Below are 13391 nucleotides of genomic sequence, written 5' to 3' on the forward strand. Positions count from 1 at the left end.
TAGAAAGCAAAGCGTAAAAAAGAGTAACAAGAGAAGACGGGGGCGCGGGAAATCAGTTTCCATAACCAAGTCTAGTACCACAGTAAAACCTGACCACTCCGGATCAGGACGGACGCCAAGGAATGCCCTTCTAGACCAAGAGAACTCGGCTTGGACCCACTCGGGTCTGTGACCAGTGCTGCTAACATCGACTTCTGAATGGTAGCCGTTGCGCGCCTGGTACCGCGATTATCAGAAGGCTGAGCGAAATTCGCCTCTTGCTCCCGGACTTCCCCCGGGCCGGCCCGCTCTCAGGTTCTGCCTCCGGCTCCCTTCTGTCGGCGCGTCCAGTGTGGCTGCCCGGGGGTCGGCGCGCCTGGCCCCCTCTCAGCCGGCCCGTCCCTTCCTGGCCAATGGGCTGCAGGCCGGGCCCCTGGAGCTCCGCCCCCCCCTGACCCAGGGCAGCTGCCTGCTGGCTTCTCCGGCCTGCTCAGTGAGCGAAGGTCCCGGCAACAGGTCGGCGCCCCCCGCCCCGTCTGCGCCAGGCGCGCCTCTCCATGCCTTTCTCCTAGTCAGAGCGCAGCCGTCCCCAGCGGAGCGCGAGAGGAGCCCCGAGCCAGCCGCGGCCCCCGCCCGGCCTCTCCTCCGGCAGGCAAGATGAACCGACGCAAAGCCGCCTTCCTCCTCGTGCAGCTCGCCCTGCACCTCTGCCCCCCGGCCTTTGGCACGCAGCCTGCCCCGCAAGGTAAGAGCTAGTCCGGAGAGGCTGCGGTGTCCCCTTCGCTGGCTGCAGCGGGGATGGGGAGCCAGGGAGGCCGGGCAGGGCAGGGGACTGGATGGGGAACACCTGGCGGGCTTTCCCCCAGTCCTCGAGGCAAGGGAAATGAAGAGAGGTTTGCAAATCAAAGTTGACCAGATCTAAAACGAACGTGGCAAAGGAAGCGGGGTTCCGAGCTGGAGGTGCCTGAGAGAGCCTTTTGGATTCAAGCTTTAATCGAGCAATGGGAGGAAGCTGGAACACTGGATTGGCTCCCTCTTTCTGCTTAAGACACACACCTTTGAAATAAGGACTGCAGATTGTAAAATCAGCTTTTGGGGTACACTTGGGTAGATGGAAACAGATTTCGTGGGTTCTTATTAAAACCTGTAATGGAAAAAAGTGCAGGAGTGCAACAACATTTTTGCAGTAAGAAGAAAGTTGGATTCCAGTGGCACCTTTAAGACCAACAAAGTTTTATTCAAGGTATAAACTTTCGTGTGCTTGCTTATTCAAGCTGATACCTTGAATAAAATTGTGTTGGTCTTAAAGGCGCCACTGGAATCAAACTTTGTTCTAATATTAATTGTATGTGAGTAAAATTTCCTGCATGTTTCCAAAGCAAAATGACTTTGATGATACATATATGGTTATAACATATGAACAGCTTGAAAGACCAAAGTATTGTAAAAACAGTGCCAACTTGAGTTGACCATTTCAGAAGGCAGCGGAAATAACGAACATTTAGAGTGAGAAGAAACTGTAGTCTTTGGGTACAAAGCCCTATTGAAATGATAGCATTCTCTGCCCCAATTCGTCCGGAAAAAGCTTGTATATGAATACTTCCCAGTGGATTGCACCCTGTATCCTCAAAAGACTTGCTTGGAAGTTATTGACCTCCACTTATAGCATCAGCGGGACTCTCTTCCAAGTTCCAAGTAACTTGTTTACCATTTGGACACCAGAGAGAGTTTCAAACATTACCTTTCTTCATATACCTGGGACTGAACTGATCACACATCAAAGCCAGTGATATTCACTAAGAAATATGCACATAACTGTTATTAAATTGATTTATTATGATATTTGTTAGCTGCTTTTCTACAAAAACTATCCAAAAGCAGTGTACCATATTAAAATATCCAACATATTCAATAATACACTATAATCTAAGGAAGTCAACATCTAACATTGAATAAATACCTGAAATTACTAGGAACATACAGCAGTAAGTTTCAGTTCCATTTCTACTCCACTCAGGCTGCACTAACAAAAACACTTTTCTGGGAATAATCTCCATTCAATAAAATCCAATTCAAATGTAATCTAAGCAGGTCTTCTAAAATTGCTTCCCCACCCGGGGGGGACGGGGGACGACCTACCTGTATGGGGAAGTGTCACTAGCCAACAGATGCGTGTCAAAGAGGCTGCCAGACAAATTTCCTTTGGAAGATACTAGTTCTATAGGGTGGGTGACAAAATGGATTGAAGAAAATGGCTTCTTGTTTCAAACAGTTTTATATGGAAAATAAAATAGTTAAAAATATACAAACACATGGTTGGCGCCAACCAGCTTTTCTGTCAGTACAAAAAGGAGGATGCTCCCAGACTGACCTCCCCAAAAAGCTGTGCTGGGAATTGTTGGGACCCCTGTGGACAAAAAGTGACCAGAGACAGAGCTTCAGTGAGGGGGAAAATTGGTTGCAGTTGCCTCTTGTGCCAACTGAAAAGCTAGTAGGATCCAAACTGTGCAAGTATATTAGAGAATTGTCGCAATCCACCACATAGATTGAAATGTATGTAACTCTGCACTGGAGTGCAGTCATTGGGTTGGATCCCTCCATTTCTTTGCTCAAGCTCTCCCAGTTCTTTTTACAGCCCTGTCACACATGGTTTTGTCCATACAGGTCCCAGGATTCTCAATATAGCATTTTGGGGGAAGGTCAAAGCAGACTCCAGAAAAGCTTGTTGGATCCCACCAGTTGCCAGTTTCTCACACAGAGCGTGGTCATAAAATCTCCCCATGGGTAGTCAATCTCTGTCACGCTTTTATCCTGCCCTGTTGCTCAGGAGCTCAGGACTCTGTATGTGGTTCTCACCTTCTCCATTTTTTTCTAATAACAACCCTGGGTGATTAGCCCAAGGTCACACAGTGAATTTAATGACTGATTGGAAGCTGGGATCCTTAGCCCCAGTCTGGCACTCCAGTCAATTGCTCTGGTAATCCTTTTCTTTCACATTTTCCATTTCAGCTGGTACTTTTTTTCAGTTAGTTTTGTATCTCTGAGGTGAACACCATTCCGTTCAGAGCACAACACTCATTAGTGCTAACCATTTTTTCTCCCAGAAGAGTTTGTGTGCCTTTAACCATTCCACAGTATGAACAAATAAACAAATGCTGTGTGCATCACTGCATCTTGATGCCAAGAAAAATTGCCACAAGAAAAAGTGGCAATCATAATGCACATTATTGGGATAGGTGGTGTGGAAAGAACAGCTTAGTGCAGAAATCTGATTTCTAAGGCTCAGAAATTAGAGGGGAAGTAGAAGGCACTCAACATTTGTGTTGTTACAGCTGTCGTGATTTTAAGCCTCACAACTCTGGTTGGGGCCTTGGCTGAATGCCTGAAATAGTTGCTTCACTACCACTTCTAGGGATGGTGTTCACCCACATAGAGGAAGCAATGCTCGCAATTTTACTACAGCAGCCTTTGGAAGTGCTTGTCTTCCTCTTTTAATCTTCAACTAAAAGAATCCCATATTTTTAATTTCCTTTATTTTATAGATGCTTGTTTATTATCATGAGTGTTGATACAACCAAGTAGAAGAATTGTATTAGCGGTGCTAGGATTTGTGGTTTCACTGGATTTCATAGGTGGAATAACCCATCATATATTTATTTGATTATTTAGTGGGACCACTTTTAAATCAGCAAGGCTGTAAATTAAAAATAGACACACTTGCTTATTTTTTGAGATGCTGGTATGTTACAATAATTATTTTTAAATGTACAAAGACCATGTTGGTTTTTGTTTTTTAATACCCAGGAAAGGTAATTTCCTATCCTTTTGGCTTCAGATCTGCATTTGGAAAACATTTGAGAATTCCTGTTCTAAATTCACCAGTCACCACCCAAGTAGCTTCTGGATGGTATGACCAATTGGTTTGATTCACTGAGGTGAACTGGTGGGAATCTTTGCAAGGTAGTGGAACAGGCAAATACCCTCCCCCTCCGATAACATATAGAGTGATACAGACGATCTATGAAAACCCAATTCACAGAAAGTGTTGTACAAACTTGAGCAGCAGTGTAGGGAGCTCCCTGTGAAGAGCTTGTAACATACAAGCTTATTATGATGTGTGTGGTGGATGTTAGGGCATGCACTCTCTTCTCCGTCACCTGAAGTCTCTCACCAACTGGATAAGGCCTTACAGTGCCATCCTAATTAGAGGTACACCCTTCTAAATCCATTGAATTCCTGTTTGCTGTTTCTCACATTCATTTCTTCTAAAATGAGGTGATATCTTGTGTTCTGGACTCAAAATCCAAGACCTAGCTTTAGCTTCTGGGTGTATGTGTTTCTGTATTTTGTTACCCTTTACAAATATCTGGCCTTGGTTCACTGTTCTTTCTTCATTCTCATTTATATGGCATTTATAATAAGCAGAGTTTTTAAAAACTATGTTGACTTAATAATCTTTCACTTCAACAGTGCAATGGAATTGTTCTTTGTGGTGAGTGATTGACTAAATCCAGAGTGTCTCCACCCAAAGCCAGAACGTGTTCGTTGAGAACAAACTACCACCAACAGTAGAAGCGTACAGGCAGCTATTTTTTCTGTCAACAGTGTGGCTTATATCAGAGTACAGCATAGCTATGAAAATAGCACCATGTTAATTCCTGAAAAAACAGAGTTTAATTTGATCCTTGGCATGTATAAATTCATATGACTTGAAACTGTTTTTGAAAAAAATACCAGACACGTGAGTTCTAATTGGCTAATTTGACATAGTTTTACAGGATCAGGACTGAAATAATCCTGAAAATTATTGCGAAATAGCCATTAAATATATATGGAGTGATCCAGGCTAGTTCAATATTTTTGTCCCATTAATTTCAATAGGACAGGTAAGAGCAGCCTCAAATTTTTCCCATTGAAATATTTTAATCTTAAAAGTACTTTAGGTTGGCTGGATCATTCCCAAAAAGTCTTCCAGTGTTAAAGTCCAGCATAAAATAAGCAATATCCAAATTATGGAGTGTAAAACTCCTCTGTCCTTCTGCTGTCACTTTTGCCAGAATATTGGAAATGGTATTGGTAACACTTCTAATAGTTTCAAGGAATATTTCTTGGTGAAGATTAATTTTAAATGGCATTAGAGATTAAGAATTAATTTTCTGTGTCCTTGGTTTAATCATTTATTTAAATATATTTTTAATTCAAAGGTTCAGGGAAGACTTTTTAAAAAGCAAAAGAACCCCAACAAAATAGAATAAAATCCCACCACACTGATGGTCCCTCAAGTTCTGAAAGCCAACCCAATCAATGCTTATGAAACTACATAGGAATCTGCCTCATAAAGTCCAGTGCAGTGATGGACAGCAGTTCTCCAGTGCCTCAGGGAGATGTACTAGATTCTAGTCTGCTAGTACCACAGAGACCAACAAGATATAAGCTTTTTAGAGTCAAAACTCCAGTCTCTTCATTGAGCTTTGACTCTCGAAAGCTTATACCCTGAAAATCAATTTTGGTCTCTGAAGTGCTAATGGACTTGAATCTAGCTGTTCTACTGCAGACTGACATGACTACCCTCTGAAACTATCTGCAGGTGTCTTGCCTAGAACTATTACATAGGCATAAACTATGGGGGGCTGCTGGGGGGCTCGGGCCATCCCTGAATTTTTCCGGGGAGACTGGGCCTCCCCGAGCAATCAGTGCCAGGCAGTATTGAGTTTAAAACTCTGTGTGGGTTTTTTCCTCTGTCCTAGAAAAAAGGAGGTCTATGTGAGCCTTCCAGGCTCACATTCTTACAGATGCTAATTGAGCTAGCAGGATAGACAATGGGATGGTTAAATATCTCCCCTCCCTTCTCCAAGCATTTATGCAGAGGTACCAAATGCTAGAGAGTCTTTAGGAAGACAGATCTCTGGAGACCTGAAAAGCGTGGCCGGGAAAGCGATTTGATAACATTCCTTGCAACTGGAAGAGAAGGTCTCCTGTATCCTTGCACTCTCAAGCTTAATAACTAAGGTTTTTGATATCCAGAACATATCAGTCCTTGAATATGTTTGGTGTCTGTTGGAAAAGTTCTTAATTCTGGCTGGCTCCACCCCACGGTCAGACTGCTAAGCCTCTGTTGGGCCCAACATACTTGCTGGGCTCCAATTTACATTTGGGGGGAAAGTGTGTTTCTATTTTATTTTACTTGGGTCTATATATCCTTGATTGAGAACAGTTGGTTTTTTTCATGGGGGGGGGGCTGCTTCAGCCACTCCTAAGCTCTTCTTTCAATTTCCATTTCATTTTTAAATGGTAAGACTGTCTGCATGGACAAGATTGAGGAGGGGACATTCAGATCAGAGGCGTTTTAAAAATTCCTTTTGCCCTATGTGCATCCCAGAGAGAGCATTGGCAAGGAATTTGCACTCTGTATATGTTCATGCTCTTCATTTTGCTGTTACTTAAAATGTAGTTTCAAAGGGGCAGCCAATTGGGATGTACTAAAAGGAATGACAGGAGTGCCCATTGGAAACAATGGGAGAGGCTTGAAGGCCCATTGGAGATAATGGGAGCCAGGAATCCCAATTAATTTGCACAGGCTCCACTGAAATACATTGCAGCAAAGAAAATGCAAAATGGTTTTACCGTTAAAGTCTTTGGGCCCAGATAGGCTACTCTGGACAGCCCTCACAGTGGAATGATGATCTCTAGCAATAGAATCTGTGCTCTGAGACTGGAATGACAGGTCACAGAATGGAATGATAGCCCCTGGGAATAGGCTCAGTGCTCTGGGACTGGAGTGACAGGTTGCAAAGTGGAATGACAGCCCCTGGGAATAGAATCTGTGCTCTGGGACAAGAATGACAGCCCCCAGAGTGGAATGACAGCTCCTGGGAATAGAAGAGGTGTTCTGGGACTGGAATGACAGCTCTCAGAGTGGAATGATTGTCCCAGAACAATTCTGCAACTCCCAGAGGCTGTTATTCCAGTCCCAGAAAATTTATGCTAATCCCAGGGACTGTCATTCCACTCTGGGGGTTGTCATTCCAGTCCTGGAACACTTCTGCTACTCCCAGGGGCTGTTATTCCACTCTGCAACCTTTCATTCCAGTCCAAGAGCACTGATTCTCTTCCTAGGAACCATCATTCCACTCTGAGGGTTGTCATTCCAGTGTCCAAGCAGTGAGCCTATTCCCAGGGACTGTCATTCCACTCTGCAAATTTAGAAGCTGCAGGGATTACATGATTAACATGTAATTTTATTTTTTTATTTGTAATTTCTCATCCTTCAGAATCCTGATATTTTCCTTTGAATTGTTTTCAGTCCACCATTCCATTCAGTTTGCCATGGTTTCATTTGTAATTAGAAAGAGGAAAGTTGTTTCTGGTGCAGTTAAAATTGTATTTCAGCAGTCTAAAGATCATTTGTTGAAGCCAAATGTGTTTTGCAAGTTGAACCTGAAGAGCAGAAATTAACCATGCACAGGAATGCAATCATTTCCCATTAACTTAATTATGTGATATTTTGTATTAATAATTTGTTCTGATCCCTGTGTTTTTAAGGTAGAGTTTCTAAGAAGTGTGCTAAGAAGGCAAGGTATATAAACTCCTAGGTGGCATAACTGTGAATTTTCTATGGGGTCACTATTCTGGGCATTATTCTGAATTGCCTCAAAATATACTTGTACTCACTTGTATGATATGAGTGAAAAGAAGATTGCCGCTACTCTGAACACTGTACATTGCTCAGAAACTGAGTGCATAGCAGTTGTTTGGTATTCTGCCCTGACTCAGAGACTTCAGCCATGCATTTACCAAACGAAGGCATCTATGATGCCATAATTTAGTAAATTTCAGTACAAAGTCGCCTTTAAAATTAAGGCAGAACTAGACTCCTGTAAATGAATGTCGAGGAAAACTTTTAAAATGTCCCCACAGGACTTTTCTGTATTGCCTTTCTTACTGTCAAATTTGTGACCATTTGTTTGTCCTATGCACATGGCATGTATATTTACAGATCTTAAAGTGAGTATTCTAAAAGTGAATTTAAAAAAAGGACACAGCAGGAAACTGCTGAAATACCACAATAACCACTGGCCATCTCCCATCTCCCAAGGGTTCCCAGGCCCTCCTATATTTCTGGGGAGCCCCTTCCTAAATCCCACATGGCTCTGCCTCCATAGATAAGAGGCAATGGCCTGTGATGTCACTGGGTTCTCCCTATGATGTCACTGGGCCCCAGTTCTTTTAAGGACCTAGCATAGCAATGCCTCTGGCCCAGCCCCAGCCCCCCAGGGAACTGAAAAGTCTATGCCCCTGGTATTCTATGGGATCCTTTTCAATGTAGATGCTAGGACTTACCTTCTGAGTGCAAAATACACAGCCTACCATAAGTAAAGTATCAGAGGGTAGCCATGTTGGCCTTCAGTAGAAGAGCTAGATTCAAGTCCAGTAGCACCTTAGAAGCCAACAAGGTTTTGGGGGGTAATAAGCCTTCAAGAGTCAAAAGCTCTTTGATATCTTGGTATCTGAGGAAGGGAGCTTTGACTCTCGAAAGCTTATTATCCCGAAAATCTTGGTTTCTAAGGTGCTACTGGACTTGAATCTAGCTGTTCTATGATGGGTGAAGTGACCAAGGAGAATTTCAGTCTGCAACTGTGCAGTACTATAGCTACCTTTAACTCTCTTGTTCAGTTCTGTCCATTTAGACTTTGGAAGGAAGTCCCAGAACTGTTGAGTTTCTGGTAGTTTTGACAGCACACTCCAAATGGACTGTGCACACTAAGCATACAGCAGTATCCAAACAACCTTTCAGAGTCCTTACAGTATAGCAGCCTTTTTTCCACCCGCGCATTCACACACATATTATCTACTAATGATGGCTATTTTGCTGGAATACTATAATTGTCAACTTTTTTTCAAACACTTTTCTCTTTTTTATAGTTTTTGACCTTCTTTCAATTCCTACCCAGAGGCTACTAAAAACCTTCTTGCAACAAACACTCATGGATTCTACGCTGAATGAAGTGTACGTGCTCTCCATATTCAAACTACAGCCCAAAAGCACAGGCACCATATTTGGGCTGTACTCCACTGTGGAAAACAGGAAATATTTTGAGTTTACAGTGATGGGGCGGGTGAATAAAGGTAAGTCCTATGAAAATGGAAAAGTAACAATTTTGCTGGGTGTTACAAACGCGAGGCATAGTCCAGTACAGATGTCTCTTGCGCAGGGCCCACAATGATTGTTCAGATTTTTGCAGATGTTCCTAGTAGTAGAATTGACTTGGTGGTGAGTAGGCTGCTTATTTGACCATGGACAAATATTCCTTGAAGCCAAGGATGCCATTGTGTAGGTTGTTAATTTCATTATGGTTTAATTTCTATACAAGTGAGGCAGAGACAGTTGCTTGTCTTCTAGCCTGGTACCAAACAGGCTTACTTAGCATCATAGCAAACCTTCTACTACTACTATTCAGATAACTTTATTGTTTCAGCTCAGCCATAGCAATCAACAAAACCCAAAAAGAAGGAAAATACAATAATATTAATATCAAATTACAATGTCAATACAATCACATAGATCGGTCAATAAAACAATAATTCAAATTAACATAACCCTATCAATAAGTATAAATCCATAGAATTCATACAATCATATATAACAATGTAAACCCTACCAAACGGATCTTATGAAATATTTTTTTATAAATGTAATTTACTTCAATCAATCTTGATAACTGATGCTACAAACTCTGTCATTTGCATTGTGATCCATCTATCCTTATCTGCCAGTAACACAACTAACTTATTTTGCTCTGACTTCCTGGCAAATGTAAAATATTTCTGAGGTACTTCTCCCAAAGAGTTACAGATCTTGGGCATCGAAACGTAACATAAGCCAGATCTTCACTGGATTTGTGCTCACAGGAGCACACTCGATCATCAAATGGGATCTTGTTGTAGCTGCCCTTCACTACTGCCGATTGTAAAATATCCACCCAAATCCTAGTGAATGCCTTTCTATATTCTATGACTCTTAGGCCATCAAAGTAAATTGGGCGAGCTATAGGAAAAGATATAAGCTGTTTATATAAAGTGACTGAACTCACGGAACTAAGTAACCCATGATCTACTTGTGAACTTATGTCCAATCATCTTTGTTTAAGTGTCTAGCAACTATGTGATCAAAACCCCTTAAATATTCTTTAGATAATCCTAGTTAAACTAGTAAAGACAGTGTCTGTGATCTCCATGATAGCTTCTTCAGCTCTTCATCCTACTACTATAACTACAGCTACAACCAAACTTGAGCTTCCATCCATGAATGCTTCTGCTGCAATGTGCGGCAAGACTGTTTAGGTCTGAAAAGATTAGAAGTTGTCAGGATCCTCTTGGACTGTGGTGCCCCCAGCTTGTCACAGATAAACAACAGATGAAGTCTTATGAATGCTGACTGCTGCTGAGAGCATGCCTAATGGGTCTACTCAGAAGTAAGTCCCATTTCATGCAATGGGTCTTAGTCCCAGGAAAGTGTTCTCTGGATTGCAATCATTATTTCATAAGGTCAGGAAATAATGTGATTGTTAGTACAGTTTTAATACCATGTACCTATCCTTCACTGTGCTCTTGCATACTTGTTGCATTCCACTTTTCAGAGAGCTATGCACAACATATGCTTATGGCAACATCCTGTGGTTCCCCTTTTGGAAGATGAGGAACTGGCATCTCTCTGCCAGCTAACTTGCCATCAGCAATGATAAATAGTTCTCAAAGAATCAAATCAAAGTTTTTCTTTCTTTCCCTGCCTTGGGAAATCACTGTTTCAAATTACTGAGGAATTTGATGGACACACGCACATGCTGCGTTCAGCATCTGAAAGATGGGAACTTCATTTAGTTGATCCAAAGCTTTTAGCTCTGACTGTGCAAGATAAACATTCCTATTGCAGAGCCCTTTATGAAAATCAGCCAGAGGACAGAAGGTGCATTTCGTCAGGTGGAATGTGCTCGTTTAGAGCTGCAGCGCTGTTCTGTACAAAACTAGATCCTGACGTTATATGGTACATTCATAAATGGATAGTGTGAAAAAAGGTGATCTCTTTGGAAGGCAAAACAATCACATCAAAATCTTATTTAGCATTCTAGCAAATGTCTGTGTTAAAACGTTTGGCTAATTTGCTGCTAAGATTACATCAAAAGCTGGCCTGCACAGTCTGTGCTTTCAAACATGAATATGTATGTCAGCTCACCAGGGACTCTGTAAACCTTCCGTATTTGTTGCCTGTCTGGAACTGAGCACTGAAAAGATGACGCCAAGAGTACAGAGGAGTTTGCCAGCCCCTGACTTTGTGCCATCCCTAGGATGCAGTTGGCATTGTGAAACTGCTTCCAGATTTCTGGATGTTTTCTGTGGCTTTAGACCCAGTCTTTTCATTCTATGGAAGGAGGAATGAATGAGCTTGTGAAAGAAATTTCCTATGTGCATACCTTGTGCATGCAGTCACTTGCAGATTTGCTGCTGGAAGAAGAAAAAGAATGTATGTTTGTGTATGAATGTCTTGGGCGTGGGTATTTGTGCAGGTATCAGAGCGTTCAAAGTAAGGTAGCTTGAATGGCAGTTGACATAAGAACTCATAGCCCTTTCCAGATGTTCTAAGCAAGTTCCTACAGCATAGTGTGAGGGGGTCATGGTGACAAGTTTCTGCCTCTGACCTATACATCTTTATTGGTACATAAGCACAGAATCTGTGTGCATCCAGATGTTCTCACCTGTGGCTTTCTCCATATGATCAGGAACCTTCCTTTTGTTTACTTTAATCAGGAAAAAGCCTAGATGCAAACATACTAGCCTATTCCACATGCTGTAAACATGTATAGGAAACATCTCTAGGGGCAAAGGAAGGCTCTATCCCTGATTTAGATGTGTTCATAGGATATGACTTTCTGCAGATGTTGTACAATGGAAAGGGCTACTGTGTTAATGAGAAACAAGCAAACACTTAATGAAAAGATGAATGCAGATCCACATATCTGCCTGTGTCCTCAGGTAATCCATTAACAATAAATACACCTCTGTTTAAGGCTGAACAAAATTTGAGTCCAGTGGCACCTTTAAGACCAACAAAGTTTTATTCAAGGCATAAGCTTTCATGTGCTGTCTTTCCTATTCAATGCTGTCCTGCCATGTTTTCTTTTCTCTCCCTTTAAAAATGTTTCCTTTACTTCTGACATTAATTAGATCAGAAACTGCTTCCACTTTGGTGTACTTGATTCCAAAACCACATTGCTTTTGAAGAACTTTTTCTTTTGTCATGCTTCTGGAGAAAAAAATAAATGAGAGAAAATTAACAAGACCAGAAATTGCTTCTTATTATTTTTTCACACCCTAGTGTCTTCTGTTATGCGAGCCCCTATCTGTTGCTCCACAGAAATAACTGTTTGCACATAGCCTTGGATTTTTGTTGTTCAGTCGCACACTCGAGTCCGACTTTTCGCGACCCCGTGGACCAGATCACGCCAGGCCTTCCGGTCTTCCACCGTCCTCTGAAGTTTGCTCAACTTCATGTTCATTGCATCGATGACACTGTCTAACCATCTCATCCTTTGCCGTCCCCGTCTTCTGTGACCTTCAATCTTTCCCAGCATCAGGGTCTTCTCCAGTGAGTGCTCCCTTCTCATTTGGTGGCCAAAGTATAGGCACATATATTTATGTGTATGGCCACCAGAGGGCTTTTGGAGGGAGCTTTTAAAAAAAAAGAAAGGAAAAGGCCACAGTACACTAAGGCCCATTACGCAAACACTCCTTACTGCAGTTTTTCTGAGCAGTAAGCCTTTAAGCTTGACTTTGGATTCTGTGCCCACCTTATGTACCATTCTTTTCCCTCCAGTGTATCTGTTCTGCAGCTAAAATTTAAAAACTGCACTTTTCTAAATTGGGGTGGGAACGTCACTTGTGACATGTGGGTGGAGGTGTCCAAAGCTTTTAAAAAGAATTATGCAGTTAACCTATCGCAGCTGCGCAGTAGTGTCCAGCAAGCGCCTTCCATTTAAATCCTCGTGGTTCAGGTTTTGTGCATGTATTTTAGTGTTCGTTCATTGAAAGAAAGGAAACAGAAAGGAAGGCAAGCAAGGGGGGGAAAAACCCATGTTGAAACTGACAAGACTATAAAAAAAACTGACAAGCAGTTGCAGAAGCCCCATTTCCGTATAGCGGAACACTAGGGGATCTTTGCTGTGTTATTGCCCCCTGTAAAAAATGGGAAAGAGACATGATCTTAGTTTTTTTGATGTTGAGCTTCAAGCTCACTTTTGTGCTCTCCTCTTTTACCCTGAGCAAGAGGCTCTTTAGATCCTCTTCACTTTCTGCCATTAGAGTGGTATCGTCTGCATATCTGAGGTTGCATATCTGAGCCTTGGATAGCACATCAAAAT

The 13391-nt window shown here is 42.2% G+C and overlaps 1 protein-coding gene across 1 annotated transcript in view; it reads left to right on the top strand.

The window, feature by feature from the left end:
* Positions 1 to 488: 488 nt before the first annotated feature.
* THBS4 (thrombospondin 4) overlaps positions 489 to 13391 on the top strand; it is a 59045-nt gene continuing 46142 nt past the window's right edge. The window contains exons 1-2 of the mRNA XM_015417204.1: positions 489 to 724; positions 8902 to 9105. Of these exons, the coding sequence (XP_015272690.1) occupies positions 637 to 724; positions 8902 to 9105 (292 nt within the window). The 5' untranslated portion in view covers positions 489 to 636. The remainder of the gene's footprint in view (positions 725 to 8901; positions 9106 to 13391) is intronic.

This window comes from Gekko japonicus, unplaced genomic scaffold, assembly GCF_001447785.1.
Source record: "Gekko japonicus isolate JY-2015 unplaced genomic scaffold, Gekko_japonicus_V1.1 scaffold1462, whole genome shotgun sequence".
NCBI classification, from domain to species: Eukaryota; Metazoa; Chordata; class Lepidosauria; order Squamata; family Gekkonidae; genus Gekko; species Gekko japonicus.